The following is a 26,957-nucleotide window of genomic DNA, read 5'->3' on the forward strand; positions in this document are numbered from 1 at the left end:
TCTACAATACGATCAAATTAAGCGCGTGTTCTATCGTAGATGAATCTATGTCAACGCCTGACGCTCTTAGTAGCAGAGTAGTCAACGGGTTAATTGTCAGGTGAGTCGTTGGGCACGTGGCATGTACATATGTATGTACATATGTACATTCGTTACCCCTTCCGCTGCAAGGCGGTCTAAAATCCGATTGGGTCGAGTGCCGTCGGCACACGTGGTCCATGTGGTATTCGAGTTACCCCTTCCACTGCTATGCGAGGTCTAGATATTTATGGTCTAAGGGGCGTTACTGGCAGTACTCGTGTACGAGATGGTGGTCATTTGGTGACACGCAAGTACTAAACTCGATCTTCTTTCCGACCGCTCCGAACGAGGATCGATGCACAATCGGAGTAGAAAACGGGATAGTCGGAATACTTGGAGATAAATTCGACTTCCCAGTAGGTTTCCGATGTATACGTCGGCTGGGGAGAATGGCTCTTTCATCGAGACGATCAATAAGTTCACTTATGAAGTGTTTTGTGTAGTTGTCACAGCGCTCGGGATCTCGCAAAGGCCAACCGCGGCCCCTACGAATGAATCACAGCAGGATCTTCTCGAACGCTTTAAAACCGTTCTAACGTGGCTGGCATTCGACGACTTTCAGTCTCTCTTGGTGCGAGTTTTCCTCGCGTTGCTTGCCACCAACGTAGCCCTGATCTGCGTTTCCTGGCACGTCTATGGAACTAGGATTTGCGATCGGTTCATGAAGCCAGGTGAGACTCGACATTCGATGAGTCATCGACACTAGGTGGTTGACGATCGGATGGGTTAAATGCCGCGTAATCGCTCGACCACTGGCGTCAGCTGGTCCGTGTTAGCCAGTGTTAGCTGGCGACTTATTTTGCCATTTTTTATTTCTCTTACTTAGCATGCTTTTGTGACCGTGTGCAGTTGAATTAACTAAGTGAAATACTTATATCCAAGTTAATCGTTGGTTATATTTCAATCAAATGAGATAACGCAGGATTCGATTTAAAACGATACTACCTTTTTGTAGCAAAAGCCTAACCTCACTTCTTTGACGTTCGCCTGCGAGTCGAGCTGCTAACAAAGAACTTTCACGTGGAGATAGGTAATTTACGGCATATTAAGGGTATTTTTGCTCGTTGTTGGGTAGATTATTTTTTATAGAATAATAATTATAGTCTGAGAGGGGTAGAACCATGTCGGATCTTTAATCGTAATTAAATGTTAGAAATTAAACGGTATCGGCTAGGAATCTTGTCTGCTAGGAATTTGTCTGCTAGGAATTTTCTTTGCTATGATTTCGATTAATAACTATTTTAATTATTTTGGCTTAATATTTAATTTCAACATGTGGTTAATCGCATTGTTTCAGCACCACCCGAGGCCGTTAAAAAGTTACAAGAAACTATTTTGCAATTGAGGTTACCAAGGGAACACTCTCAAAGAATTTAATTTTCAAGAATTATTGCTTCTACCTGTGAAGTCCTAGTGATGGAAATGGCTGACAAAATTACATCTTTCTTTAAGAAAAGAGCCAATTCAAAATTCAAAAATGCAGGACAAGGACACAAGTATTTAAGCATGGTCTATTTTATTTTATCACTTTAGATATTTACCGGTTGTCTTAACCATTGGTTCTTTGTTGTTAGATTAACCGAATCACGCGTTCCTACATCTGCCCCAAGTCATAGCATAGAAAACGTTCAAAGAATTGAACCAACCCCTGAAGCAAAAATAGCTGGCCAAGCTGCATTAGCTCGATTAGAAACTAAGAAAAAGGTTGCACCTTTTGTTAAATCGTATGTATCGGTTTCTGATCTATTTTGCCATATATACAAATGTACACGAACAAAAGTAAAGATAGCAACCATTCTACATATTTTAGATCGTACTCGTCGATACAAGCACAGGTGAAGAAAGAGCTGTTGGCTGAAATGAGTGCAAAATCAATGTTACCCACAGAAAATTGCAATACCGATGAAAGGGACAATGTCAAAAACACGAGTCACGATACCAAGAGTGCTACATCGATTGTATCCGATATCTATTTTCGTTGTCCATTAGTATCGGAGGAAATCTTACCGGAGGAAGAATGGCATTCAAAGATTCGAGAATTTCTGTTTGAGCAGCTCGAAAATGAGCCAGGTTTAACAGCCTGCTTGATCATTCGGAACTGCAACTTTGATGACGAGAGAATCAGGAATTGTATAGAAATACTATGTAAATATCTTGAAAATATCATTAAAAATTTGACCGATGAAAAATATTGGAAGATTCGATTATCTAATAAAATATTCCAGGTAAGGAGATGTACAGTTACTGCATGCGTTTTTTAATATTACTCGTAACATCGATGGCAGCGGTACGTGTTACTTCATTTAACTGATTTTTTTAAATTTTATTTCTTTTTCCATCGAAATTAGGAGAAAGTAAAACCACTGGAGGGATCCTTAGAGTTATTGAAAGCAGCTGGCTTCGAAGAAAGGAAAATAATTCATGAAGGTAAAGAAGAAGACTTTTTGATCTGGAATCCTGAAAATTCCAGCACAGAAAATATATCAATATTATTAGATGCTCTTAAATCGGTGGAGCCGATACCCTTGGAATTAGATAGGAATTTACAGGTATTACTTCCGAGTCAAACCCTGGAATACACAGAACTACCTCCAAATTTCTACAAAATTTCAGCGCAAGAAATTAAAAAAGAATATCAGCACAGGTAATAACCTAATGACTGTGCTTATTAACATATTAATATAACCAGAAATTTTGCATACTTCCTAACGGGGAAATGTTAATCATTATGAATCGTATGCTAATTGTAAATAAATTCTTATCAACTTTCACTTGTGCAGAACCGAAACGGTGAAGTTAAACGAAACACTTCGTACAACAGAAATGAGAAATGCATCAAAGGACATGAAATGTTATCGGTTTACAATAATTCGTGTAAAATTTCCTGATGGCATCACGCTTCAAGGAACGTTTGCTACCACAGAAACGATTGACAACCTTATAACGTTTGTGAAAGAAAGCTTAATAAGTGAAGAAATTCCATTCGTTCTGACGACGTTCAGTGGAAAGAAATTAAGTAGTCACGATCTCGGGAGCGATAAAGAGAGCACTCTTTTGGATTTGGGATTGGTACCAACGAGCATCGTACGGTTTTCATGGAATGTTACCGATAATAAGCCTTCAACGTACTTGAAAGATGAAGTCATCATTCTCATGCAGCAATTGGAAACGTAATCGTCGTTCGTTTGCATCAATTACTGCAAAAGCAACTATAGCCCAAGCGTAACTATAGCGTCTTCTGTGTGTCTATAATTTACATCCATTTGTAAAAGTGATTATCGATAAATGTAAAGTATGCTTTCTCGCTGTATAATCAGAAATGAGAAAAGTGCTCTTTTCAGCTGCAATTTAATCACGTTGAGTAAACTAAAAGGAACCCGTCGCCTCGTACTGTACGATATTCAAAGACTCAACGTTTGTAAATACCCAATCGAATTTTATCAAATTAAAAGATTAGATACGCTCAGTTGTTCCTACGGTTACTAAAGATGATACGTACAAAGTATTACATTTATTGAATCCGTACGAAATTTACAAAGATTGCACATCAGAAGTACATTCGCAATATAGAAGCAATTGATTCTTCATTAAAAGAAGTAAAGGTCTAGGTTGCGATTACCAGTCTCAAGGTTATTCACTTCGACTTGGTTTTTCTTAATCGTACATAGGGTCTTGTAAATGCAAAAGCGAGGAGACCGTAAATGACTTACCGTCTCCTCCCTCCGTAGATTATTCTACCCCGTAGATATCGGTAATTAGGACTTCTATCACGTCGTGTCGTTCGGTCAACGATCATTGCCCCCCCCCCCCCCCCNTTATTATAATTACAATATACGTTCCTATAATAAAGTGTTTTCTTTGATAAATAGGTACAAATGGTACTACGTGTTTATCGAAGCAAGTAAGATACTTTCAAATCAGTTATTGCTCGAGTCGATTACTCGTTATCGGTAAATCAAAGTCTCTCTCTTGGATTTAAAATTATAAATCGAGGATTCCACATTCGAAGAACCTACGCATCGATGACTTTCTCAACAATATGGTGATTTAATCGAAAGGTCAAACCATGCTGTAAAACATACAAAATCTTGTCGTAGGATAATGCGTTAATGTACTCGTAAGACATTTGAAGCAGCACCGAGCTATTAACTTTTGTGGTGGCATCTCGTAATCGTAACTTCCGCCAATCCCCCGTGTCATCTTCTGTGAACGGGGCCGATGGTCTTATTGAAAAGCGTATTCGCAATCACGATAACTGGAGAAAATAACTTGAGTGGGCAGTCACTGTAACATGTCGAAGAAGCAACGGATAACGAAAGTAACGCGGTACAAACGAAATTGTTCCGAAGGTTCAACATGCATTGCGAGAAATTGACTTAAGCGGACGTTCGCTTTGCAGTCAAAGGAACGAAGGTAGGGGTAAGGGTAAGAGTACGTACCACACTCCGGTGATTGGTTCCGCCTCGTTGCCACTGACAATGAACAGTGGAAACAATATCGAAAAGACACATCCACTGAAATAACAATGCCGCGGTCAAAATATATCACCATTCCGCGCAACCGCGCAAAAGGACGTATCTTGAAAATAAGTTACCTTATAACATAGGAATCGGGCAGTTGCGTGAGTACAGCAAGTGGCATGCCGAATCCAATAAAATAAGGCCAATTGCCCTCAATGAAAGTCAATCGCCTGTGCAGTTCCCATCCCATGTTGAACCATTTATATTCAAACGCATAGAGAGCATAAAGAAGACACATGTGCAACAGAGCAAGGATATCTCCGACAGGGGGTAACGGCACCTTCGATATTAGCATTCCCTGACCGAGAAACAATGCCTGAACCAATACATTAAAAAATGTATCGGCTACCAGCTTGCTCATACTTGACAAGAGAAACGGTCTACCCTGTCTGTATCTGTATGCGCTATCCGCTATATCCTGTATAGTTAATACAAAATCAAGACGGGAAAAGTATTTATATTGGCTTCCGTATTAATCGTAGAGGATTGCAGGATATTAGGGTCTAATGCTAATTATTGTTATCGTGTATTACAAAGGAGATACACACCTGAAACCATAAACTGTTGACTATCCTACTCAGTAAGAAAAGAGGCAACACCCACATGGTTCCAAATGTGAATGATAAAACGGGTCGCATCCATGACCATACGACCGTGCCGACACCGGAAGAATGACCAAATATGATGGTGAGGATGTATTTCAGAAATGGCAGCAGACCATATTCAAAGACCAAGATACTGAGCCAAAAGATTCCACCATTTAATGCACAACACTGTACCATTCGCTTTAATATTTTTGATTCCCTGAAATTTGTATGTTGTAAAGGAGGAAAATGAGTTATAAATGCCATTAGTTGGTGCATTACCTCTGTTGTTTCGATTGCTTGCTGGGACTGTGGTGAGCAACCGATTCTCTCCTACGAAGTTCGGCACTCGTTGAAATTCTTTTTGATTCTCTTTGATTGATGTGCTTGTCCATATAAAAAAGAACCATTCCACCCCTTAAACTGTCCATAAATCCTTGATACATTGCATTCAATATCCCCTAAACGCAAAAATATAGTTTATACGGTAATCAATTATAGAAAAATAAATACATTAATCAGATACGATGCAGCATCTTTGATGCAAGGTTGATATTTAAGTATTTAAATCACAGAATATTATGCCGTCTAAGACATGAGCAAAGTACATACCATTCTCATAGTTTTACCTTGGATATTACATAATACTTGATATTGGTAGAGTTTAGGAAACTATTTCATAAAATATCAATGACCTATATCGTGTGTATAATAATAAATGCTCGAGCAAGAAAACTGAATTATTGTTATTCAGGTAAATATCACGTTTTATTATCTTAAGACTTTTTAATCTACAATGGAAATTATTGCAATGTTGATTCGGGCATGCGTTTGGAACAAATATGTGTACAAACCCGAATCCATGTGGCCATGAGGTGACTTTAATACCACGCTCTACTTGTAACTTTACTTTTGCGTCTAATTGCATGTACCAATGGACAAGGTTCTGTAAACTTGGTTGTGGCTGAGCAATGGTTAAAAATAAATGTAAATGTACATGCTATCCAAAGCATTGTCATGTGTCTCAAAGAAATATTGTGAAATATAAACTAGGAGTGAAACTCACGAAAAAAAAATCACTAATGTAAAAGCTAACATTTACATAAAGAACACACAGATATAAGTGTTTTATGGTTAGGGACGTTTTCACTCTAATGTACTGATTCAATTTAATTAGTACTTACCGCGATGTTACGCATACTTTAATATTCTAAAACATAACGACCAAATTGAACGTGTGAAAGTTATAGGAAAGGTATTTAATTATCTCTGTTTCAGTTATCCCGCGAAACAGATAAGGGACGTTTATTGACTCGAGCATAAACTATGAAAACGGTCGAGAATCTCCTTCCTTCTCGCATGGTTCTACAGGTCTGTATGCACATACAGGAACTGCAGAAACATACAGTTCCGTTTTCAAGTAATTTACGGCTCGTACAAAATTCGTCACATAAAATACCTAGTAATTTACTGTAAAAAGCTACGTAAATTATGTAAATGCATGCTGATGCACACGGATTCACACGCGGAACAATCACATGTGAAGGTTAAGTGTTATGTTTCATGCTATTTCACGTGCGAATCGCTGCGATTGGTTATTTTGAAAGCTCGAAAGAATATTTAGAGATATTTCAATCAAGTAAGGGCTTTGGAAATGTATTTCTTATGAGGTGGAATATAATGGAAGCAATCGTTTATCGCGATAATTTGCCTGCGGAACGTACAAAATACTTTTATAGCAATTAATAATGCGCTGAGCGGCAAGAATCTAACCTCAACTAATAACCCGAGCTTCTGTTTACCTGCTTTGTTGACAACTTGAAAATGTATTCAATCTGTAAAAGTACGCATCCCGCCACGGGGGTGGAACATGCAATAACGTGCTATTTCTTCAACCGATCGGAAAAGTGCCTGGTTGTAGCTGGAGCAAACATTATAAGAGTATTTCGCTTAATACCAGACATCGATACTACAAGAAGGGAAAAATATGCAGGTACGATTGCATTTCTGTAAGAACAATACCATATAGATTTGTATATTTCAATAAATTGTGTTAAATTTTCAGAAAGTCGGCCACCAAAAATGAAACTAGAATGTTTAACCCAATTCACGTTGCATGGAATTATAATGTCAATGCAAGCGGTTCACTTGATTGGTTCGTCCCGTGATTCTCTCTTATTGAGTTTTCGAGATGCAAAGCTTTCCGTAGTTGAATATGATTTAGAAACTCATGATCTTCGCACGGTTTCCTTGCATTACTTTGAAGAAGAAGAAATGAAAGTGAGTAATTTAAGTTGAAATCATTATGAAGGATATATTACAATGATACTAAAGTATATTATTTGAAACTCGATCTTAAAGTAATCGCTAATTTACTATATCTCAATATATAGGATGGCTGGACACATCATCATCATATTCCAATTGTCAGAGTAGATCCGGAAGGCAGATGTGCCATTATGTTAATTTATGGAAGAAAACTAGTCGTGCTACCATTTCGTAGAGATCCAACCATAGATGATGGAGACTTACTTGAAAACACAAAGACGAATTCGTCAAATAAAGCTCCTATTTTATCGTCGTACATGATTGTTTTAAAAAACTTAGAGGAAAAAATGGATAACATAATAGATTTGCAGTTTTTGTATGGATATTATGAACCAACATTATTAATTTTATATGAGCCTGTGCGTACATTTTCTGGGTACGTGTTCAAATACATATGCATAGACTATATCAATGACAATTTCTTTATGTAGACGATTAATTTGGCTGCTTGTTAATAATTTAGACGGATTGCAGTCCGACAAGACACCTGTGCAATGGTTGCAATATCACTGAACATTCAGCAAAAGGTTCATCCCATTATTTGGTCAGTATCTAATTTGCCATTTGATTGCTACCAAGCAGTGCCAGTTAAGAAGCCATTAGGTGGGACACTCATCATGGCTGTAAATTCTTTGGTGTATCTTAATCAAAGTATACCACCATATGGAGTATCGCTCAACAGTCTGGCGGACTCGAGCACGAATTTTCCACTTAGTCAGTATAAGTAATGATATGATGGACTATCATTGATGTCCAGGAAGGAGTGGGAAGATTTTTTCTTTATACTGCCATTTTCATTTTCATTTTAGAACCTCAAGAAGGAGTGAAAATGAGCTTGGAGGGTGCTCAAGTTGCATTTATTTCCTCGGATCGTTTAGTAATATCCTTGAAAAGTGGAGAACTATATGTTCTTTCCTTATTTGCTGATAGCATGCGGTCAGTAAGAGGATTTCATTTTGATAAAGCCGCTGCTAGCGTTTTAACATCATGTGTAAGTAATATTTGTAATATAGATTTTTTTGTTGTAATATTTTTTCAGTTGAATTTTATGCTGTAATTTGTAATATAAGTATATTATATGTATTTCTAATATTAATGTCCTGACAGGTTTGTGTATGTGAAGATAATTACCTGTTTCTCGGTTCTCGGCTTGGCAATTCTTTGCTGTTGAGATTTACGGAAAAGGAACCAGAAAATATACAGAATTTAAATTCTGGAGAAATTATCATCGATGATAATGACAGTGACGAGACTCCTGCCAAAAAAGTCAAGCAAGATTTTCTTGGAGATTGGATGGCTTCAGATGTCTTAGACATCAAAGATCCAGAAGAGCTTGAAGTTTATGGAAGTGAAACGCAAACCTCGATACAAATAACTTCTTACATATTTGAGGTACTAGAAAGTATTTAAAAATTTGCTGCTAGAATAGAGCGTACAGCAATTTGTTTCGTCTTAGGTTTGCGACAGCCTGCTGAATATAGGACCATGTGGTAACGTGTCGATGGGAGAACCAGCATTTTTATCAGAAGAATTCTCGCACAATCAGGATCCAGATGTCGAGTTGGTGACAACTTCTGGATACGGTAAAAATGGTGCACTGTGTGTCCTACAACGTTCGATACGTCCACAGGTAAAACTTTTGGAGGGTTAAAAAAAATTCCCCATTACTGACCAAACTAAAGAAGAAAACTGAGTATTATCCTTGTAGGTTGTTACCACTTTTGAATTACCTGGTTGCGAAGACATGTGGACCGTCATTGGTTCCGTAGACAATGATGACCAAGCAAAGACCGAAGCCGAAGGGTCTCATGCATTCTTAATTTTAAGTCATGAGGATTCTACAATGGTAATCATTTTTCATAAACTTTGTCAGAATACGTTAGATCGTTTAAAAAAAATTAGTATCTTTGCGATTCGAACTCTTGTGTCTCTCAATTCCCCTTCTTTAATATTTACATAGATCTTAGAAACTGGACAAGAAATTAACGAAGTGGATCAGAGTGGATTTAGCACTCAAGGTACCACTGTTTTTGCTGGAAATCTGGGTGCAAATCGGTACATAATACAAGTTACACAAATGGGTGTGCGTCTTATGCAAGGCATTGATCAGGCAAGTACTTCTTTTATTTTTCTTTTTTACATTCGATCTTGATGCGCTTTTTCTCAAGATATTCAGATAATCTCATTGCATTCCATACCTTCTCGGATGTTGCACACTATTGTTTAAGTTTGAATCTGTTTATAGATTCAACATATACCCATGGATTTAGGTTGTCCGATAGTTCATGCAAGTTGTGCGGATCCGTATGTTGCAATACTTACCGAAGACGGACAAGTGATGTTACTGACACTGAGAGAAGGAAGGGGCACCGCACGATTACACGTGCACCCTGCTAATTTATTATTCGTACGACATTTTTATATCTTGTATAGCCCTTCGGTTATTTAACAGGTAACCGTTGCCACGTACACTGCATTAATATTTCCCAACTTTCCATTATTTTACAGCGTCCCCAAATAGAAGCACTTTGTGCTTACAGAGACGTAAGTGGTATTTTCACAACGTACTTGCCAGAAGATACTGACGACGATGCTGTCGAAGAAGAGAAAACTGTAGAGGAACTTACTACGATCGAAAACGTGGATAATGAGGATGATTTGCTCTACGGAGATGCGCCCGCGTTTCAAATGCCTGTCCCTCCTCAGACTAAAACTACCGATGGTATTACGAAAAAATCTCCCTGGTAAGATAGTGTTTGCTTTGATAAAATATATCGAGACATGCATCGTAATGGCATTAAATTGTTCAATGCAGGTGGCAAAAACATTTGCAAGAAATGAAACCCACGTACTGGCTTCTTGTCTATCGAGACAGCGGCACTTTAGAGATTTATTCGCTACCAGACCTGCGACTATCATATCTGATACGCAATTTTGGTTACGGACAGAATGTATTACACGATAGCATGGAATCTACTACCATTCAATCGGTTCAAGTTAATGAAATTCCGAATCCAGAGGTACAGGTATGTATGATAAATATATATGTAAACATGAAAAGTTATTAAAATTCTACAACAGAGTAATAATAATTATGTTTCTAAGGTTCGTGAAATATTAATGGTTGCCCTAGGACATCACGGTAACAGGCCGATGCTATTGATGCGGTTAGATTCTGAATTGCAGATTTATCAGGCATACAAATATCCAAAGGGTCATCTAAAATTGCGATTCAAAAAATTAGATCACGATATTATACCTGGACAATTGAGGTTTGGCACTAAAACTACTCCGTATTTTGGAATTTTATCGAGATTTCTCTGTTAACACTCGTATATAAAAAATATTTGTTAACATAGAGTTAAACCAAAGGAAGAAGACGAACCACGTTTGAGTGATACCCGAATATGTATGATGCGATATTTCAGTAATATTGCGGGTTACAACGGAGTATTCATTTGTGGCGACTATCCGCATTGGATATTTCTTACGGGTCGTGGTGAGCTACGTGCTCATCCTATGGGAATTGACGGACCTATTACGTCATTTGCTCCATTTAACAATATCAATTGTCCACAAGGTTTTCTATATTTCAACAGGAAGGTGATAACTTGTGTTTCGTTTGAGAGCGCTTTGCATTTGTTTGTATTTATAGAATAATAATTATTTTTCGTTCCTTTCCGTTTCTAGGAGGAATTAAGAATTTGTGTTTTGCCCACACATTTGTCGTATGACGCGCCCTGGCCGGTTAGGAAAGTCCCCCTTCGTTGTACTCCACACTTTGTTACTTACCACCTCGAAAGCAAAACTTATTGTGTTATAACTAGTATAGCAGAGCCGCTGAAAAGTTACTATAGGTTCAATGGCGAGGATAAGGTATCGTTGATTCAATAACGTAATAGCTTTTCAGCGTGTCTTCCAGTTAACGTGAAAAAAATATTACGCGTATTTTCAGGAATACACCGAAGAAGAACGAACAGACAGGTTCCTTTTCCCATCTCAGGAACAATTCAGTATCGTTTTATTTTCTCCCGTTTCATGGGAAACTATTCCAAATACGAAAATCGACTTGGATCAATGGGAACATGTAACTTGTTTAAAAAATGTTTCCTTGGCTTATGAAGGAACAAGATCTGGTCTTAAGGGTTATATCGTCCTGGGTACCAATTACAACTATGGAGAAGACATTACCAGCAGAGGAAGGGTACGATTTCAATTGCTTCCTAGTATTACGGATATTGCCAACTGACACTATTTCCCATATTCTTCCAGATACTTATATTTGATATCATTGAGGTTGTACCCGAACCTGGTCAACCATTAACAAAGAATAGATTTAAACAAATTTATGCTAAAGAACAGAAGGGTCCTATAACGGCTATTACGCAAGTTTCAGGATTTCTAGTTTCAGCAGTTGGCCAAAAGGTACATGAAAATGGGCTGCAAGTACTACCGACGCAGTGGTAGTAGAATATATATCAGGGATTTGTAATCGGAAGCATATTTATTTTTCAGATCTATATTTGGCAACTTAAGGATAATGACCTTGTAGGAGTTGCCTTTATCGATACTCAAATTTACATACATCAAATGCTTAGTATTAAAAGCTTGATTCTGATAGCTGATGTATACAAATCTATAAGTTTGTTACGATTTCAAGAAGAGTATCGAACACTTTCGCTCGTTAGCAGGGTATGGTGAAATAAAATTGAATGTAGTATTAATTAAGCTGAGTTTATACAAAAATTAATTATGCAAGTAAATCAACCTTTTTTTTTTTTTGCAGGATTTCAGGCCAACCGAAGTCTATACTATTGAATATTTAATTGACAATACTTCTCTGGGTTTTCTTGTAGCTGATAGCGAGAGTAATATTGCCCTGTTCATGTATCAACCCGAATCCAGAGAAAGTCTGGGAGGCCAAAAATTAATTAGGAAAGCTGATTTCCACCTAGGACAAAAAGTAAATACCTTCTTCCGCATTAAGTGCAAAGTGACTGATCCGGCCAATGCAAAAAAACATTTTCCTGGGGCCGACAGAAGGCACGTAACAATGTATGGTAAGTATCGTGCGCACACATGAATGTGTAATAAGTAATTATCTGTTTTAAGCTTTGCATTAAAATTGACCACCTCTCATTCAATGTGCACCTTCCCAAATAAAATAATGCGTCGAATAATTCCAGCCACCCTGGACGGAAGTTTGGGGTATATTCTTCCAGTTCCAGAAAAAACCTACAGGAGACTGCTCATGCTGCAAAATGTTTTAGTTAGCCACTGTTCTCAATTTGCCGGTCTCAATCCGAAAGCTTACAGGTAAGAGTGGTCGATTGCGTTGTGCTCGGAAAAGGTGAATTAAAAGCACGGAATAGTATGGAAATTCTAGAGTATCTAGGTCTTGGGATCGGTTATCAATAATTGATAACAAATTAATGTCATTTTAGGACATACAAGAGCCACATACGAATGCAAGGCAATCCAGCAAGAGGTATCATCGATGGCGATTTAGTTTGGCGCTATATCAAATTGCCGTACAATGAAAAGACAGAGGTGGCCAAAAAAATTGGTACTCGAGTCCAAGAGATAATAGAGGATCTGACAGATATAGATCGACAGACTGCACATTTTTGAGAGCAGTATAATCTAAATGGGTTTTACTATTTAGAGGAATCTTATAGATTAAAGCCACTTTTTGTGTCGTTTAAAGTTTGTACAGACTTCCAGGATCATTACAATTAGCGTAATCGGAATGACGTTATAAAAGAGAAAAACGAGCCTATAGATTATACGAGTAAGAAGTAAGAATCTTGTAATATACGTTAGAGTACTATTTTACATAATAAATATTACGACGAAACTGTAGAATATTGATCAAACTGAGTGTACCAGGCTTGCATCACAGAGCAAGTCCAACAGATTGTTCGATTGTTTTAAGTCAATTTATTTTTCTAATAATTCTTTACCTTACACGTACAATGTCTTTGGAGTCCACGTTACTAGAAAAAAGAGTAACGGAGGCATTTGATGTCTTTGACAATGCCAGAAGTCACGAAGTTGACGTTCGCGAATTGGGTACGATTATAAGATCATTAGGCAAGTAACAATTTTAACGTCCGAATGTGTGTTTCGGATTTTGCAACTTTATACAAATGATCTCAACCTATATTTCGAAATAATTGTAGTTCCGATACAACAAACTGTTTCAGGGTGTGTCATTACTGAGGCGGAGTTGCAGGAAATACAAGTTGAAGTCGAAGATGTTGAAAATAATTGTGTGCCACAGGCTAGATTTGTGGAGTACATGTGCAAAGCAATCAGAGAACGCAAGTCATTATTCATTGTTTATTCCATTTAGACACATTGTTCGTTAGTCACCGATAAACGACCGTGTGTATCCGTTCTTTAAGGTTTAGGCCATCGGAACCGGAAGATTTGCTAAAAGCTTTTCAATTGCTGGATCCTGAAAATCGTGGGTTCGTAACGAGAGAATTTATGGAGAAGGCAATGATGGAAATTGGAGAGCCATTTTCCAGAAAAGAAATTGATGAAATGATGGCTATAGCTTGCGACGCAGCCACAAATAGAATCTATTATGAGCATTACATTCATTTGCTTATCGTAAGTGTACTAAACCATTTACTGTTCTATTAAATCCTTAGTTTTATAGAAAAAAGTGAATAGTACAAATTTATCGTCCTTTTATCACAATTCTGGTTAAAAACTATTAAAAAATTATCAAAATATTTATCAAGGATTTTAAGCTTTTACAGTTTCGCAAAAGTTGGTGGTTTATCTTTAGATGCTTGTGCCATTGCCGCATTTATAAAATCTTCGCTCTGCAGCATTACTTGGTTCCGCATACCCTGTTGAAAGAAATATAAATATAATTTCAATCATTTTCAGGTTGATTGATAACCCAACATACACATTGGCATATACTTACAATGTGTTCCAGACCTTCTTCAACAGAGTGATCACGTGAGTATACGAGGCTAATTTTTGTTCCCTGGACAGCAACTGGACTTTTACTGGCAATATCTTCAGCAAGAGCAAACGATTCATTTAGTAAACTGCAATTTCAAATTGAACGATATTTAATTTAAAATAATCAGGTATATACCGTGCCTTAGAGCTGTACATACGAGTCACCTGTACAGGAAAAAATTCTAATTTTCTTTATCATCGCGCCCATTAAACGCATATATACTTAAGATACATACCTTTCTGCATCGTCACATATTCGACTCACAAAGCCACATTGTAATGCCTCGGCAGCAGGAAACTTGCGGCCTGTAAACGAAAGTTCTCTCGCTAGACTATCGGAACCTATAATTTTTGGAAATCTCTGCAAGGTTCCGACATCGGCAGCCATTCCTATTACAACTTCTTTTATTTGAAACCATGAATCCGAGGAACAATATCGAATATCGGCAGCAGAGATCATATCCATTCCTGCCCCTATGCAGGCTCCGTGCACTGCCGCGATCACAGGTTTTTGGCACTGGTAAAAAGTAATTAAAAATAAATAAAGTATAATTACACGAGGCAGTCAATAAACTTAGGAACATTGACAAAATGACAAATTACCTTCTCCATAGATGTAAACGAATCCTGATATAATTTTATTTCTTTTTCTAAAACTTTACATTTCCGAGCAACGTCTTCTTGTTCCACTAGTTTCTGTCCGAGTCCCAAGATGTCATGCAGATCAATTCCTAAAAGGTGAAACTGTACTACTGTTTCTAGATTATGATAATATATTTTTAATTTCACATAAAACTCAATTACATCGTACCGGCACAAAATGTGTTTCCTGCAGCTGACAAAACGATGACTCTACAATCTGGATTGTTTCCCAATTCTTTGAAGCACAATCCAAATTCTCTATAACCCATCTCGAATTAGTTAAAACACAAGTGAAACGATTATCGTGTACCAAATTTTTGATCATGGGAAATTCAGTTATAAATATTTAGTAAAAGTAGTAGCATACGTACTCCCACATCTCCCTATTCATTGCATTCAGCTTTTTTGGTCTATTTAACTCCACTTGGTATACAAAAGGCTTGGGTATGCAAACATTTAGCGTAGAATACATTTTATCTTGTCTCCTCCTAACGTGTCCTATCGAAGTTATTCTTGCCTCTGCAATGTACGCTCTTAAGTAACGAAATAAAAGTACTTGTGATAATTAAATATACATATGTGACCAAAAAGCACATCATAGCGATCAAGAAAAATATTAATCCAAACGATCGTTCATTTTAAAAACCTTACAGCGTTAGCGTGCCGAATTATCACAAATATTTGTATACTTTGAGTTCGTATCAACGTCTGTTATTTGACAATTAATAAAATAAAGAAAATGTCTTACGCCACGTAGGTTTGAGTACTGGACCTAGCCTCAAAATACTTAAATTCATATTAAAGAGAATACAGAATCGTTTCAAAGAAAACTTGGTAATATCGTTCGGTTGTCCAACTGTAACTAATTTGTCGATTGGGTTATCGATTAATACTTTGGTCCGTGTAGTATAGCGTTTGTTTTGGTTATCACTCCTCCGTGACTGAATCGCAGAATTTTAAATAAAGTGAATAAAGTCAAAGAATTCAGAAGTCTCTGGGACTTCTGAACTCTTTGATAAAGTATAAAAATATTTATGCAAAGTAATGCGAAGATGAGTTGCAATACCGTGGACGGAAAAAAATGAACATTAACGTGACGTACCGCTACATGCGAACGCACGCGAAAACGAAGGAAAGTATGTACAGAGCGAAGCGTGAGTTGCGCCCAGTCACAGCGGCGTGTCCATGGGCGTGTCGGCCAGTGTCGGCCAGTGTCGGCCAGTGTCGGTCACATTGTCGGGCTCGGAGATTGGCAACGAGAGACGCCGCACTGCACCTCACCAAAGTCGACAGCAGTCAGGTAGCTACATGCGGATGAAGCCAAGCGCGCTCACAGCGCTCACAGCGGTGTCGCAGGCGGTCGCCAACGGTTGCGGGCAGTTGCGGGCAGTTGCGGGCGGGGGCAAAGAATCCAGAGAATAGTAGGGATGATCGTACCAGAAGGGGTTCGTTGCGGTCTCGGAGTGCGATAACCCATTTTAATTGATCTATGAAATTCTACTGACAGTGGGTGTGGATTTGACGGGCACGCGAATCGATAGCATAGCTTTATTTATTAAGGTAGGACAGAGCCTCTTTATCGACAATTTTACCGAACTACGTAGTCACATAAAACGCTGTCGCGTTGCGTCAAGAGACAGCAGAAGAGATGGACGATGCACCAAAACCTGAAACCCCCACGGAATCTGTGATATTCCTTGCTTATTCGTCTTCTTTTTGGCTGTGCCGCGTCTCGTGGTCGCGGCATCGGGCGATGAATCCTTTTATACTTCTCTTGTCAATTTACTCGCGCTTAACCATATTTAGGAAATATGTCTGACTCCGATATACCGCATGTCATGCTATAGATACGAAATGCATCCTAGAGTCAATCTTTGAATCACTTTTAATAACCGAGCTGGTTCGCTTGCCCTAACTCGTGCTTCGCTGTTTTAGACTTCCGCCCATTGTCATTGCTTTTGCTCGTGTTTAAAAATATTGAAAACTCGATCTTCGACGACGTATGTCAGAGTATTATTTAACGTTACCGTTACCTATATGCTTTCACGATGTTCCCTTTGAATTATTAACGGATTAACTTAAACATAGATTTCAATGGTTTAGATTCGATCATGAGTTCGCAACCGATCATGGTGCCAGGAACGGATGCCAACCGACAAACTCAGTCGGAATCCCAATCTGTGTCCAGTGGTAATCCTATGGAAACCTTTAAAACTATGACACCTCCAAACGTCAGTCGTTCGCTCAGCAGTCGTAAGTGATCCTGTCGTCATTTTTTATCTTTTTGTTTAGATTTTAATAATATTAAACGATTCGGATTTTACGGCGGTACCCCGTGTACCGCCGGAGAATGCTACGATTTAACACGAACATACGTTCATGGTAAATTATATACCTAGAAACCGCACATCTTCCCTTTTGACGTACATTTGTATAACGTGACTTATAGCGTCGTCGGCTCTTCCTTGACCTGTACTCGATTCGAATATCAATAAATGTTGTATGACGAAAACACGTTTTGCTTTGGCATATCTTCCAGAAAGGCATCCGATAAAAATACTTACACGAAATAAGTGAAATATCGCTGCATTATGGTAAATAAGGTTGATTATTTACTGTAATCGACGGAAGCCTGGGGAACGTGTTTTTTCTATCATTCAAGTTTCACGTTAGTTTGGTATCCGTTGTGTGTAAAAATTGCGCGTGCATAGAATAGAATCGTGTTCGCATTGCATTCTTAGTTATTTCCCTGTCGAACGTCTTAGCTAAGCTTCGTGGCCACGTGGGAAAATGGTATAAGTGCGCATTGTTTGAAACGCATATCGTTGTACCCGTTGAACCCGATGCACTCCTTACCTCAAAGTGATTCCACGTTGTTTATTTCGTAATTGCGGTATGTACGTCCGTTTAGAGTTATCCGTCTTAAATTAATTTACCTTATAGCTTTGGGCGATAAATAACTTTGGCCGATGCCAACGACGATTCGACCAAGAAGCCCGAATACTTGGTACATGAAACATATGCTTAAATTCATTGCTACAGCATAGAATTTTGTGGAAGCTTTTCCCAATCCGAGGCAACGACGGCGTCGAGTGTCCGTTCGCCGGTTGCATAAGACCGTATCGGTGTAATTTATCTTCGCATCGTCACGTAGAAGCGTTGTGTTCGAACCAGGTCCGGTCCGGGTGATCTTCGTCTCTTTTTGTCTTTGACTCGTTCCCATCCTAGCATAACGTACATTTACCACTCTACCCGCGTATCAACCTGCTCGGAAGGCGTAGCTCTCCGCATCCCGTAGTGACGTGGACCCTATCGCGATACCACGCGTCCAGCAACCGTACCGTACAGTAGACGCTTTATTCCTTCATCGACTCGATACGCGTAGCAGCACGGATTGCCGTATTTTCAAAATGTTTACGTAGTCACCGCGATGTCCGATCCGATGCATTCTTCCTCGCTTATGCGCCTTTAGTCCAATAAATGCGTTCAACTCGATCGACAGGTAAGAACGCGGAAGCATTCGAAGCAACCTGCACGAGTAAATTATTAATCCATCAACCTCGAGCAGCTTTTTAGAACAGAGATCGATAATACCCGCGCTTCATTTGGTACGTCATCGGGATTCCACGTTGCATCGATTGCATATTCAGCGTGAAGTGGTGCTTGAGTTTAAAGACACGTAGCATTACTCTTGGACGCTCCAAACAGCGTACGCGTCATTCAAAGGAATCGCCGATTGATCTTACCTTCTGCCTGCTTAACTCGACTGCTTAACCCGGGTTCTATCGATCTCGACGGGCGAGAACTTTGGAATCTTGCGCTAATGCGGGTCGCTTCCCGAGCTCACGAAAATGAGCAGTTGCTAAACGAACGCTTTAAATGGGCAAAAGAATACAGTCGACGGCCGAAACCTCCGGCCGATCCCGAAAGGTAAGCGTCGAGGGCAAACGTTTAGAAACGAATTATTACGTTGAGCTTACGGGAGCTCACGTTGTTCTTTCCGAGGTGGAGCGAACTCGATATAAATAATAAATTGGTGAAATTTGTCAGAGAAAGGAGGGAAAGAGTAACGATTATCGCGCAGCAGTCGAAACGAGGTTTCGAGAAAAGGGGGCCCGGGGTACGATCTCTCCCTGGAGAAAGAGGTCGTAGTTAACGTTGTAATGTAACGTGTAGCGGCAGCCGACGACCGACGATCTCGCCGGGGCAGTGGCCAAACTCAGCCCCCGGGGTTGCCGAAATTGCCGTCTTCCGAATCTCTCGTGACGAGCGCGAACGCCATGACCGGCGCGCCGCCGCCATCCCCAGGTATCAACTTGCTTATCCCCCGCCCCGATCCTCCTCGCGCTTCTCGGTCGAATAATGGTTCGAACACAAAAACCCGTCGATTCGAGTCCGTCTCTCGCCTTCGAGACTCGTCACGGAATCGTCCCAATGGACGTTTCTCTCGGTCTCCCCTGACTTACTTTTATTCGACGGAGGGGTGGGACTCGTCGCGCGCCAGCTTCGGACCTCGATAAAGCGATTTATCGTTCGCGAAATCGAGTATCGGAAAGCCCGTGTCGGGGACTCGCCGGGACTCGCCGGGACTCGCGGACGATCGCGAGGTTTTTGTTCGCGGGATAATTAATACGCGAGCGGTCGCGATTACGTCACCGCGGCTATATCCTGCTATACCCCGGAGCACTTTTGCTCGCGCAACGAGTCGCGACCGCGACGACGTTTCGCGTCGTCTTCCTTTAGAGAATATAGTTTTCCGAAAACGAGACACCTAGTCGAGTAGGACCCGGCTGCTAACGATCGTTTAATATTTTCTTCGCAGGTCTATCCATGACGAGCGAGAGCAATTTGAAAGTCCTGGACAATTCTTCGGACAAGGTAATCTCTTCGAGGCGCACCTCGTTCGCACGATACGATTCTCCCGCAAACCTTGACGTTTCAGTCGTTGGACACCTGCAAGTTAACGCGCAAGGAATCCTACAAGGCGCAGAGGAAGAATTACCGCATGGAGAAGAAACGAGTGGCGAACGAGCTTCTGAGTTCCCTGAAGGATCCAACGGTAGTAGTTATGAGCGATTGGTTAAAGGTTCGAGGTACCCTCAAAAGCTGGACCAAGTTGTGGTGCATTCTGAAGCCCGGCTTGCTGTTGCTGTACAAGAGTCCGAAGATAAAGGTAAGCCATTCCGACGTCCTTAACGAAATGACGGCCCTGCGAGGCATCGAAAGCAATTCCACGTTTCGCAGAGCAATCATTGGGTCGGCACGGTGCTGCTCAACACGTGTCAAGTGATCGAGCGGCCGAGCAAGAAGGACGGCTTCTGCTTCAAATTGTTTCATCCGTTGGAGCAATCGATTTGGGCTCCGCGCGGCCCCGAAAAGGAAGCGATCGGTACGACTCATAAATTAATACAATCGTATCCGTCGGTCCAAACCTTTTCTACCTCCGGTGGGTGTTCGGGAAGATCGAAGCCGATATCGATTCGGTGGGTTCAATTCGTCGACGTTACGTTCCAGGAGCCGTGGTGCAACCACTGCCGACTTCGTACCTGATCTTTAGAGCTCCGTCTCAGGCAGCCGGGAAATGTTGGCTGGACGCTCTCGAATTGTCGTTACGTTGTTCCTCGCTCATCGTAAGATCGACGAGCGCTCTACCGCGTTCCCCGCAACACGATGCGACGACCACGCACGAAACGCAATGGAGCGAAGCCGACTACGAGAAGCACTTCGATCACGGTGAGTACGCGTGAGTACTCGAAGACGTACGAACCCGATCGCTCTTTTGACCCTCGCGCGCATTCAAATTCTGCAAGTTTTGCCCGTCCGCGTTGTTTCCTCGTTTCGAGTTCTGGCGCCCCTTCGAAACGATCATTCCTCCCTCGGCTAACCCCGTAAGAGCCGATGCCTTAACGCCCACGCCCCCGCCTAACGGGCGTCAGGAGAGGATTACTAACGTTTAGGTGCATTCTCGTTCCCGCTGCCGCCGTCAGAGCACCTGAGCCGGTACGCTCCCCGGTCGCCGACGACGCCCCAGCGGCGCTTGCTCTCGTGCCCTCCGCCCCTCTCGCCCTCGGCCCGAAAGAGCGTCTGTCCCTCCCCGACCCCGATGTTCCAGCAGCTGTACCACGCGGTGGCCTACTGGGAGAGGCAGCTCCTCGCGGAATCCTCGTCGCTGGCCATCGACCCCGTCGAGGATCCCGTCGAGGATCCCGTCGAGGATTCCGTCGAGTCGGCGCCTTCTCCCCCGAGGTCCTCGTCCCGCCGCATGACCGTCCCCTCGATCCATGTCCTGGAGTACGAGACCCGTCACGTAGTAACGCTAGACCCTGTATACACCTCGCACACAGACCTGGACGATATCAGCCAGCCGGAGAACGGGGTGGCGGTCGACGCCGAGATCAGCCCCTCGGACACCGAGTCGGAGCCCTCGGCCAAGGAGGAGGAGGACGAGGAGGAGAGGATCAACGAGACGCCCTACGTCGCCAACGAGAACGAGGTCCTGGGAACGGTGAGGGTCGCGCGGTCTCTCCTCGTCCCGGAGCTTCTCGATGCACGCCGTCTCTGCTTTTCTAGGCGGGAGAAGTGGTGGCCGAGCTGCAGGAAGAACAAAAGTCCTTAATTTGGTTCCTACTGAAGCAAGTCCGACCTGGCATGGATCTCTCCAAAGTCGTCCTTCCGACGTTCATCCTCGAGCCTAGGTCGTTTTTGGAAAAGCTTGCCGACTCTTACTACCACGCGGATCTCCTCTCCCAGTGAGTCTAATTCCTATTCTCGGGACTCGGGACTTGTCTTACGTGTTGCACGATATCGAGTATAACTAAAATTCATTGTCTGCGCGCGTAGAGCAGTATCGGAAGACGATGCGTTGACGCGCATGAAGGGTGTCGTTAAATGGTATTTATCGGGGTTTTACAAAAAACCTCAAGGCCTCAAGAAACCCTATAATCCACTTTTGGGGGAAACGTTTCGCTGTTACTGGCAGCATCCTAATGGATCGCGCACGTTTTACCTAGCCGAACAGGTAACGGTATTTCTTGGAATACAAGCGGCCCTGTTAAAATAGTACGCGTATTTTCGTCGGGAAATGGTACGAAATGTTCCTTGTTTCTTTTTCAGTTATCCCACCATCCTCCAATTTCAGGATTCTACGTTACCAATCGACAAGATGGATTCACCATTAGCGCTACGATCGTTGCCAAGTCAAAGTTTTACGGTACTTGTTCATTTTACGGATACTGTGCTTGGCACTCCGAACTCGAATGATATTACGCTCGTTTTTAATATTCCGTTTCAAGGCAATTCAACGTCGGCGATGTTGGATGGTGTGGCCGTATTGACGATGCTACCAAGGGGCGAGGACTATACCATGACGATACCCTACGCTCATTGCAAAGGGATCCTCATGGGTACCTTGACTATGGAACTAGGGGGCAAAATCAATGTAAACTGTGAAAAAACTGGTTATCAAACCGAGCTAGAATTTAAGCTTAAGGTAAGCGTCGACGATCGAACGCAAATGATTTTGTAACATCCTAATCTGCAAAAATACCGTGACATTAGACTTTGTTTAACGTTGTTTATATTTTTGTTCCAGCCGTTTTTAGGTGGGTCGGAGCAAATGAATCAAGTTGTAGGTAAAATACGGCTTGGAAAGGAGACTCTTGCCACGATATCCGGGTATTGGGATGGACAAATCATGATTACCGATAAAAGAACTGGAGTAAGTAGTGGTACCACAAAAATCGTAATTTAACATTATATGGAAAAGAATAGTGCCAATGCGTAAACGAAATGTTTACTATTCGGTTGGATATGCGCACGGTATAAAACGGTGAGTACCTTACCTTTGTTCGTACAATTCTTCTTGCAGCAAGAAAGCGTGTTCTTCAATCCAACGGCCGAGGTGCGTAAAAAGAGGTTAAAAAAATTCACGGTTCCTTTGGACCATCAAGGACCATGGGAGAGCGAAAAGTTGTGGTTATCGGTTACGCAAGCCATTAATAGAGACGATCAGATAGCCGCTACCGAAGCTAAAACACGCCTCGAAGAGGCTCAACGGGATCGAGCCAGAGACCGAAAACTCGGTGGCCAGGAATGGACCCCCAAGCATTTTGTGCAGGTTATTTTCCATCATTTGATAACGATCAAACCGATTTATTAGAATTTCTTAAGTTTTTTAAATAATGGACGTCGATTAGCCCCCAGGGCATGCTTACGTTTCCGCTCTTGCTCCTGGCATGAATATGTATGGTTTGATTAAAAATTAACTATCTCCGTTTATTCGTGTGCAGCGAATAATCATACATTGATACGGAAGAAGTGGTAGAAAAGTAAACGAACGGAACAAACGGTAGAGGGATAATTAGGTCCAGCTACGTATCACGCGCTTGCCCTACTATAAACTAAACTGATCTTACCATTCGTTTAAGTAATATCACCGAGAGTTAATATAATTTGTTTTTCTTGACTATAGGATATCATCACTGGAAACTGGGTATATCGCCACGCTGACATTCGACCCTGGGATCCCAGAAATGATGTTGTGCAGTACGAGCAGGACTACGTAGTTCGAACGAAGACCAGGCACAAGACGCCAATAATGCGTACTGGTAGCATTGTCGCAACAGAACCGCAAACACAGGTACAAGATGATCGAAAGAGCAATCCCGTAGATACCTTTCGTTCACAGATCACGAATCGAGAAAGAGTATTCTCGGTGTCGACGTTATCGATCGTCCGATTGTGTTCGGTTTTCGTTCAATTGTCGTACGGGGGACATGCAATTGTACCTGTATCAATGGCATCGATGTGAAACTGCCTGGATACATTGTGCAGGGTAACGACGCGTTCACTAAAACTTATATCGTTCTTTTATAATTGGGAGCGTTAAATTGGTAATTAAACTGGACGCGAAAATGTCCCTATCGTAAGATATGGCGAGATAAAATTTATGACAATCTGTACAATAGCTTACACTTTGTTTCTATAATTTATATCGTTTCGAACATGTATTCGATTCTGCATATCACTCTGATGTAAATAAAATGAATTGACTATTAAATTTGTTTCAGATACCTTTGCTTCAAGCTGAATCACGTTCCTCGCTTTCGGTGTTGAAGTCGTCGAAACAGCAGCTGACTTCGAATTTGCCGCTGACGGAAACAGCTCACGACTCTGGAAGTTCGTCGGCAGAGTTGCACTCCGACTCGAGTCAGTCGATAGGCAAACGAAGACGTCCATCTGCCCGGTAAAATTCTATGCATATTTAAACGTCTTTTGTCTTGAAATGCAACGCTTTTTTTTTTCCTCAATCGATTGGCCGGTATCACTGGTGTATCAATTCGTAATCGACGTAAAGCAGATTTACATCGTTTTTAGTCGTTACTAAATTACATAACGTGTTTACTTTAGAATCATTAATTACATCAAGGAAATGGAAAATCGAATGATAGATCACGGCGAGAAGCTCAATCGAATGCAGCGATTATTGGAACAGCTTGCGATAAGACAACGAGATTTGAAAGAACAAAGCGGGGTAGGCTTGACCCGAAATATCTTCGATACCATTATCGTTATTATTGCCGTATTCTTCGTCCAATTTATATCGAAATTTTGGGGCAGCGAAACCGGCGTTACAAAAGGTTTATGGTAAGTAACCTGCATTATATAATCATGGTAAAATATTTGCATAATCTCTGCAAGGTATCGTTTTAAATAGACCGATTCATGGGCATACATGCAATATTACGTTACTTTTCAACAGATCCGTGTAATCCCATCCCGATAGGTTAAATGCAATTAACCAAGCAACGCATCTCTACGAGCACCAAATAAACGAATAGATCGCTACTTATCGCGTAAGTGATAAAAGTATTGGTCGTATACTTTGGGCTGAATCTTAACGTTGAATGTACATAGGCAACAGAAATGCGCACTATGGCATATTGTTATTCTTATTATCATTATTTATCGCGCCTACAATGATACCATTGCACGTTCCGGGCATTCGAGCTACATTCAGTGATAATTGTAAATAGTATTTATCGAATGCACCCAATGTTACGTAAGTCCTAAAATAATTTAATACAACTTAAATAGTTGATCGGAAAGAAGCAACGGTACTGGCTCGTAGTCATTTATATCTAATATAAAATATATACCAACTTCGTACGTTTAAAGAAACGTGGCGCACTGGCTTATTCTCGTAAGGTCTTCTGCTATGTTTTTATAACAACGGAGAATCTCATCGTCATCGCGTGTCTGGGGTATTATATGGGAAAGAATTTTTAGAAGGTTTATTGTGAAATATCAGATTTAACTAATGCATACCTGCAGCTTATCGATACCTTGTACATTTCGATTCAGTTTTATCTTCAGTACTTTTGTTCATTAAATCACTCTCAGTGTTAGTTTTAAAAGTTGATGGAATGTTTGCAACGGAAACATTTAATCTTTACAAGACAATATTACGAATTAATAGAATCTGATGCAAATGTTGTCCAAACAATTTGTTTAGTCATTAGGTTTTGTGCATCATAAATCGCGAGTACTTTACACAAACAACCAGTCTGTAACTTAAAACGAAGCAAAATATTGATATAATCCATTAATTGATACGAGGAATACGTCTATATAAATATCAATAATATAGGCACTTATTTGTATCAATTTCTTTAATAATATGGTGGATATTTATCTCGCCAAACATCAACATTAGTTGCTTTGCGGAAATGATGTATTATAAACTGTTGTTTGGTTATCATTTTGATATTAATTTGGATCTTGAATTTTCTCGTACCATGTCACGGGTGATGTGACGTTAAAAACATCATCACCTTAAAATGCCGTGGATATCTTGATACGTATGAGCTTGGATTTCGTCAATGTCTTGTTATCTGACTTTGGTTTACGAATAAATGGCATACTGGTATCCATTCATATGTAAAACATCTCAACGTGTTTATTTTGCGACGAATTTCGATCCGCGGGGAATTTCCTTAATAAGTGAGGGTGTTAGTTTGATTTTGCACGAAAATCTGGATAAAAGATGTGGCTACGATACTTCGTCACTTTCCACCTCTTACCCCAATACCTCTAACTTGTACATTAAATTACTTAAATTATCGTTTCTATATTAGAACCATTTACTACTGTTACTTTTTTTAATATAGTTTCTGCGGATGACGGCTACGACGATTAGAAGAGGTGTTCGTTAAGATTATTACGTATAGTTGTAGATATACGATTGTATTTTAGTACAGGCAGCTACTGCCTATAGATGTAACGAACACGGCAGTTATAGCAGAATATTAACGAGTAAAAAATATATTTATATAAGCGGAACAATTCTCATGACCGTGGGCTTCGGCAGTAGTTGTATTTTAAATTAAATGCCTTTGGGTAGTTGATATCGAAACATAAAATTAAAATACATTCCGCTGTTTTTCACCAGATCCACGAAGTTTCTTTAACTCAAATATTACATCAGTGCAATTCCGTGCAATTTACGGTGCAAGATCTGCTGCACCATCGGTAGCTAGTATCTAACAAACTGGTCAGCCGTACTGTATACACTCATGTGTATCTTATGGACAGGTATCCTGTATAAACGTGCCATGTTACCTTGTTAACTTTATGTCGATGTACATATCTAATTTCAGCAAGTACATAAGCTTTTTCCTTAATTTCCATATTGTGTAAACAATTTTGAACCTGTAATAAAGTTACGCTTCTTTTAAATATGTGGATTCTTTTGAACTGGGTTTCTCTCTATGGAATACCTAAAATTTAATTATCGCTTTCATCGATGCACGTTTGTATT

The 26,957-nt window shown here is 40.5% G+C and overlaps 6 protein-coding genes across 19 annotated transcripts; 4 read left to right on the plus strand and 2 right to left on the minus strand.

The window, feature by feature from the left end:
* The first annotated feature begins 104 nt into the window (after positions 1–104).
* LOC105699861 (UBX domain-containing protein 6) lies at positions 105–3,547 on the plus strand. 2 transcript variants are annotated; one of them, XM_012425242.2, is made up of 7 exons: positions 105–752; positions 1,037–1,111; positions 1,379–1,577; positions 1,656–1,805; positions 1,892–2,306; positions 2,430–2,725; positions 2,862–3,547. In XM_012425242.2, the coding sequence occupies exons 3-7, from the start codon at positions 1,498–1,500 to the stop codon at positions 3,253–3,255; spliced, it is 1,335 nt and encodes a 444-aa protein (XP_012280665.1). In that variant the 5' UTR covers positions 105–752; positions 1,037–1,111; positions 1,379–1,497; the 3' UTR covers positions 3,256–3,547. The 2 variants fall into 2 exon arrangements, with proteins under 2 accessions (XP_012280665.1, XP_023290159.1); XM_023434391.1 differs by lacking the exon at positions 1,037–1,111.
* A 557-nt stretch (positions 3,548–4,104) lies between these two features.
* On the minus strand, positions 4,105–6,512 carry LOC105699735 (etoposide-induced protein 2.4 homolog). 3 transcript variants are annotated; one of them, XM_012424964.2, is made up of 6 exons: positions 6,040–6,158; positions 5,468–5,646; positions 5,150–5,405; positions 4,676–5,019; positions 4,521–4,595; positions 4,105–4,365 (listed from the first exon to the last, which is right to left on the minus strand). In XM_012424964.2, exons 1-6 carry the CDS (start codon positions 6,055–6,057, stop codon positions 4,278–4,280), a joined length of 960 nt encoding a protein of 319 aa, XP_012280387.1. In that variant the 5' UTR covers positions 6,058–6,158; the 3' UTR covers positions 4,105–4,277. The 3 variants fall into 3 exon arrangements, with proteins under 3 accessions (XP_012280387.1, XP_012280388.1, XP_012280389.1); XM_012424965.2 differs by lacking the exon at positions 6,040–6,158 and adding an exon at positions 6,370–6,512 and having other exon boundaries at positions 4,278–4,365; XM_012424966.2 differs by lacking the exon at positions 6,040–6,158 and adding an exon at positions 5,798–6,030 and having other exon boundaries at positions 4,278–4,365.
* Positions 6,513–7,009: 497 nt separating this feature from the next.
* LOC105699732 (cleavage and polyadenylation specificity factor subunit 1) lies at positions 7,010–13,370 on the plus strand. 2 transcript variants are annotated; one of them, XM_012424948.2, is made up of 21 exons: positions 7,010–7,178; positions 7,251–7,465; positions 7,579–7,889; positions 7,977–8,227; positions 8,323–8,504; positions 8,621–8,905; positions 8,970–9,143; positions 9,222–9,359; positions 9,474–9,623; positions 9,759–9,920; positions 10,022–10,257; positions 10,329–10,539; positions 10,619–10,785; positions 10,873–11,116; positions 11,204–11,389; positions 11,469–11,717; positions 11,786–11,938; positions 12,029–12,205; positions 12,300–12,573; positions 12,700–12,829; positions 12,958–13,370. In XM_012424948.2, exons 1-21 carry the CDS (start codon positions 7,010–7,012, stop codon positions 13,142–13,144), a joined length of 4,251 nt encoding a protein of 1,416 aa, XP_012280371.1. In that variant the 3' UTR covers positions 13,145–13,370. The 2 variants fall into 2 exon arrangements, with proteins under 2 accessions (XP_012280371.1, XP_012280373.1); XM_012424950.2 differs by having other exon boundaries at positions 12,716–12,829; positions 12,958–13,100.
* A 118-nt stretch (positions 13,371–13,488) lies between these two features.
* LOC105699738 (EF-hand calcium-binding domain-containing protein 2-like) lies at positions 13,489–14,190 on the plus strand. Its single transcript, XM_023434379.1, has 4 exons — positions 13,489–13,585; positions 13,696–13,810; positions 13,921–14,131; positions 14,173–14,190. The coding sequence occupies exons 1-4, from the start codon at positions 13,489–13,491 to the stop codon at positions 14,188–14,190; spliced, it is 441 nt and encodes a 146-aa protein (XP_023290147.1).
* Positions 14,133–16,230, minus strand: LOC105699736 (delta(3,5)-Delta(2,4)-dienoyl-CoA isomerase, mitochondrial). Of its 3 annotated transcripts, none has more exons than XM_012424970.2 (7): positions 16,033–16,230; positions 15,511–15,658; positions 15,309–15,397; positions 15,101–15,228; positions 14,734–15,014; positions 14,457–14,583; positions 14,133–14,376 (listed from the first exon to the last, which is right to left on the minus strand). In XM_012424970.2, exons 2-7 carry the CDS (start codon positions 15,609–15,611, stop codon positions 14,278–14,280), a joined length of 825 nt encoding a protein of 274 aa, XP_012280393.1. In that variant the 5' UTR covers positions 15,612–15,658; positions 16,033–16,230; the 3' UTR covers positions 14,133–14,277. The 3 variants fall into 3 exon arrangements, with proteins under 3 accessions (XP_012280393.1, XP_012280390.1, XP_012280391.1); XM_012424967.2 differs by having other exon boundaries at positions 15,888–16,230; XM_012424968.2 differs by having other exon boundaries at positions 15,511–15,672; positions 15,888–16,230.
* A 76-nt stretch (positions 16,231–16,306) lies between these two features.
* Positions 16,307–26,875, plus strand: LOC105699733 (oxysterol-binding protein-related protein 8). Of its 8 annotated transcripts, none has more exons than XM_012424951.2 (18): positions 16,307–16,439; positions 17,243–17,392; positions 19,316–19,447; positions 19,962–20,017; positions 20,082–20,312; positions 20,384–20,528; positions 20,654–20,872; positions 21,484–21,644; positions 21,710–21,888; positions 21,980–22,157; positions 22,253–22,349; positions 22,432–22,628; positions 22,731–22,856; positions 23,007–23,255; positions 23,610–23,777; positions 24,208–24,383; positions 24,548–24,784; positions 24,900–26,875. In XM_012424951.2, coding segments are annotated over exons 1-18 (2,817 nt in total). In that variant the 5' UTR covers positions 16,307–16,324; the 3' UTR covers positions 24,901–26,875. The 8 variants fall into 8 exon arrangements, with proteins under 8 accessions (XP_012280374.1, XP_012280377.1, XP_012280375.1 ...); XM_012424952.2 differs by lacking the exon at positions 16,307–16,439 and adding an exon at positions 16,523–16,699; XM_012424953.2 differs by lacking the exon at positions 16,307–16,439 and adding an exon at positions 16,563–17,139.
* The last annotated feature ends 82 nt before the right edge of the window (positions 26,876–26,957 follow it).

This window comes from Orussus abietinus, unplaced genomic scaffold (assembly GCF_000612105.2).
Source record: "Orussus abietinus isolate OABI.00-Male unplaced genomic scaffold, Oabi_2.0 scaffold10, whole genome shotgun sequence".
NCBI lineage: Eukaryota > Metazoa > Arthropoda > Insecta > Hymenoptera > Orussidae > Orussus > Orussus abietinus.

Excerpts from the sequence above, each read along its gene's own strand:
- LOC105699732 (XM_012424948.2), top strand. The coding sequence starts at position 7,010 with ATGTATTCAATCTGTAAAAGTACGCATCCCGCCACGGGGGTGGAACAT. Across the intron at positions 11,390-11,468 it reads GGTTCAATGGCGAGGATAAG|GAATACACCGAAGAAGAACG; the intron begins GTATCGTTGATT and ends GCGTATTTTCAG. Across the intron at positions 12,206-12,299 it reads CACTTTCGCTCGTTAGCAGG|GATTTCAGGCCAACCGAAGT; the intron begins GTATGGTGAAAT and ends TTTTTTTTGCAG.
- LOC105699738 (XM_023434379.1), top strand. The coding sequence starts at position 13,489 with ATGTCTTTGGAGTCCACGTTACTAGAAAAAAGAGTAACGGAGGCATTT. Across the intron at positions 13,586-13,695 it reads AGTTGACGTTCGCGAATTGG|TTCCGATACAACAAACTGTT; the intron begins GTACGATTATAA and ends AAATAATTGTAG. Across the intron at positions 13,811-13,920 it reads CCACAGGCTAGATTTGTGGA|GTTTAGGCCATCGGAACCGG; the intron begins GTACATGTGCAA and ends CCGTTCTTTAAG.
- LOC105699861 (XM_012425242.2), top strand. The coding sequence starts at position 1,498 with ATGGAAATGGCTGACAAAATTACATCTTTCTTTAAGAAAAGAGCCAAT. Across the intron at positions 2,307-2,429 it reads TATCTAATAAAATATTCCAG|GAGAAAGTAAAACCACTGGA; the intron begins GTAAGGAGATGT and ends CATCGAAATTAG. Across the intron at positions 2,726-2,861 it reads AAAAAAGAATATCAGCACAG|AACCGAAACGGTGAAGTTAA; the intron begins GTAATAACCTAA and ends TCACTTGTGCAG.
- LOC105699733 (XM_012424951.2), top strand. The coding sequence starts at position 16,325 with ATGGGCGTGTCGGCCAGTGTCGGCCAGTGTCGGCCAGTGTCGGTCACA. Across the intron at positions 21,645-21,709 it reads AGAACGAGGTCCTGGGAACG|GCGGGAGAAGTGGTGGCCGA; the intron begins GTGAGGGTCGCG and ends CTGCTTTTCTAG. Across the intron at positions 22,857-23,006 it reads TTACCGATAAAAGAACTGGA|CAAGAAAGCGTGTTCTTCAA; the intron begins GTAAGTAGTGGT and ends TTCTTCTTGCAG.
- LOC105699735 (XM_012424964.2), bottom strand. Across the intron at positions 4,596-4,675 it reads CCCGATTCCTATGTTATAAG|TGGATGTGTCTTTTCGATAT; the intron begins GTAACTTATTTT and ends TTGTTATTTCAG. Across the intron at positions 4,366-4,520 it reads GAACCAATCACCGGAGTGTG|TGACTGCCCACTCAAGTTAT; the intron begins GTACGTACTCTT and ends GACATGTTACAG.
- LOC105699736 (XM_012424967.2), bottom strand. The coding sequence starts at position 15,936 with ATGAATTTAAGTATTTTGAGGCTAGGTCCAGTACTCAAACCTACGTGG. Across the intron at positions 15,659-15,887 it reads AGTACTCAAACCTACGTGGC|AGGCAAGAATAACTTCGATA; the intron begins GTAAGACATTTT and ends CGTACATTGCAG. Across the intron at positions 15,229-15,308 it reads AGGAAACACATTTTGTGCCG|GAATTGATCTGCATGACATC; the intron begins GTACGATGTAAT and ends TTCACCTTTTAG.